General features: G+C 37.5%; 1 protein-coding gene across 1 annotated transcript; it reads left to right on the top strand.

Moving 5' to 3' along the window:
* Positions 1 to 525: 525 nt before the first annotated feature.
* Positions 526 to 821, top strand: LOC123638028 (cytochrome c-like). Its single transcript, XM_045551292.1, has one exon. The coding sequence runs from the start codon at positions 526 to 528 to the stop codon at positions 790 to 792; it is 267 nt and encodes an 88-aa protein (XP_045407248.1). The 3' UTR covers positions 793 to 821.
* Positions 822 to 2,122: the final 1,301 nt, after the last annotated feature.

Here is a 2,122-nt window from a genome sequence, read left to right as displayed (position 1 = left end):
AAGAACTCAAGTAAATCAGTCACAAAGATGTGGAAACAGCCCAAGTGCCCATCAATTCATGAGTGAATTAATAAAATGTGGTATATGTATACCATGGGATGTTACTCAGCCGTAAAAAGGTGAACTAATACCTTTTCTAACAACCTGGATGGAACTGGAGACCATCCCTCTAAGTGAAGTATCACAGGAGTAGAAAAACAAACACTACATGCACTCACCATTAAATTGGAACGAATCGATCAACACTCATGTGCACCTACAGTAGTAAAATTCAATGGAATTGAAGGATGTGGGAGGGGGAAGGAGGGACTGGGTAAATTCACACCTAATAGGTATAATGCATACTATGTCGGTGATGGACACACTTATAACTTTGACTCAAACTGTAGAAAAGCAATAATGTAACCAGAATATTTGTACTCCTGTAATATTCTGGGAAAGAAAAGAGTATATTGATAGAGAGCAGGACATCCAGCTTCTGTGCAGAAAATTTTGTGCCATCAGCAACCAAAGAGAGAATTAAATATGGGTGATACTGAGAAAGGCAAGAAGATTTTTGTTTGGAAGTGTGCCCAATGCCACACCTTGGGAAAGGGAGGCAAGCACGAGACTGGGCCACATCTCCATGCTCTGTTTGGGCAGAAGACAAGTCAGGCCACTGGATTCTCTTACAAGGATGTCAGTAAGGACAAAGGCGTCACCTGGGGAGAGGATACACCGATGGAATATTTGGAGAGTTCCAAGAAGTACATCCCTGGAACAAGAATGATCTTCACTGGCATAAAAAAATAAGGCAGAAAAGGCAGACTTGATAGCTTATCTCCAAAAACCTACTAATGAGTAATGATTGGCCACTGCCTTATTTATTACAAAACAGAAATATCTCATGACTTTTTTATGTGTACCGTAAGTTAATTGATCTCCTACACCAGAGTTCAGATCATGAATGAATGACAGAATATTTTTGTTGGACAGTCCTGATTTAACTAAATGAATATGATCAGTTTTTTGAATTTTGATAGTAATTCCAATTCAGTAAATGCTGTCACTATTTTATTTTCCCCTTCTAAAGACACGATTGGACTTGATTAGTAATGTTCAACTTCTCACAGAGATGGTAAATTGCCATCGCAGAACCTGAAGATTGGTTTTATATTTAGATTTATATAACTAGTTATGTAAATATATTTAAATACTAGGGAAATCCCTTCACTATCTCAGAACCAAGCAAGATTCACTGGTGTTTTAATTTGTGTTCATTAGCCTGTTAAAGGTGAGGGCTGGAGATAAGGCAGCAATGTCTGCTTTATATTTTTGGTCTTAACTGTACCAATCTAATTCCCTCTATCTACTAAAATGCTGCCTTTTATTTATTGAAAGGCATTTCAGTGTGGTTTATATGTAATATCAAATATGGAATATTTAACACTTCTTATAAAAAATAGGCCAAAATTTCAGAGAGTTAATATTCAAACAGAACTGGAGTAAAACAGAAAGGAAGAAAAATTTCACCATTCTCTACTTTGTATCTGACACTATTTCCTCGAGGAAGAATAACCTTGAAGGGCCATATATTTGCCAAATGACTTTCCTATTGTTTCCAACTAACTGTCTTAAAATGTCTCTGCTATAGTCTGGAGGCTTTGGGTGGGGGGTAGCATAACTTGTAAGATATGTTACATTTGGTTATTTGGGGTTTAAAATATTTGTGTTTTAGGTACCTGTTAGGTAGGGGTATAAATCATAGAGTCTGGGTGAGGCCTACCTGGAGATGATGTAAATCCTAGAATAACAAATGAATAACAAGACCTCAAACACAAGAGAACTTTGTGTCCTTCCTTGGGTGAGTTGCCATGGTGATTGGTGGCCATGGTAGCAATGATATTTGGAGGAAATAGGGATAAAGATGACAATATTGGGACTCAGAAAAATTTGTGAAATTGTTCTTCTAATAGTCCTGGGCTTCCATTTGCCCAGTTAAAGGGTTTCTGATCCCTGTGTTAGCTTTAGAGGCCATAACTACTGCAGAAAATGGATTCTGGACCTCTTAACCAAAAAAAGAGTAGATTTAGGATAGAATTGTAAACCCAGGCATGATCTCTTGTTGTTGCTCATACTGGCC

This window comes from Lemur catta, chromosome 5 (assembly GCF_020740605.2).
Source record: "Lemur catta isolate mLemCat1 chromosome 5, mLemCat1.pri, whole genome shotgun sequence".
Taxonomy (NCBI): Eukaryota; Metazoa; Chordata; class Mammalia; order Primates; family Lemuridae; genus Lemur; species Lemur catta.
Note: the sequence above shows the minus strand (reverse complement) of the source record. Positions and strands in the feature narration are given on the sequence as shown.

Coding starts and splice junctions, on each gene's coding strand:
- LOC123638028 (XM_045551292.1), top strand. CDS start 526: ATGGGTGATACTGAGAAAGGCAAGAAGATTTTTGTTTGGAAGTGTGCC.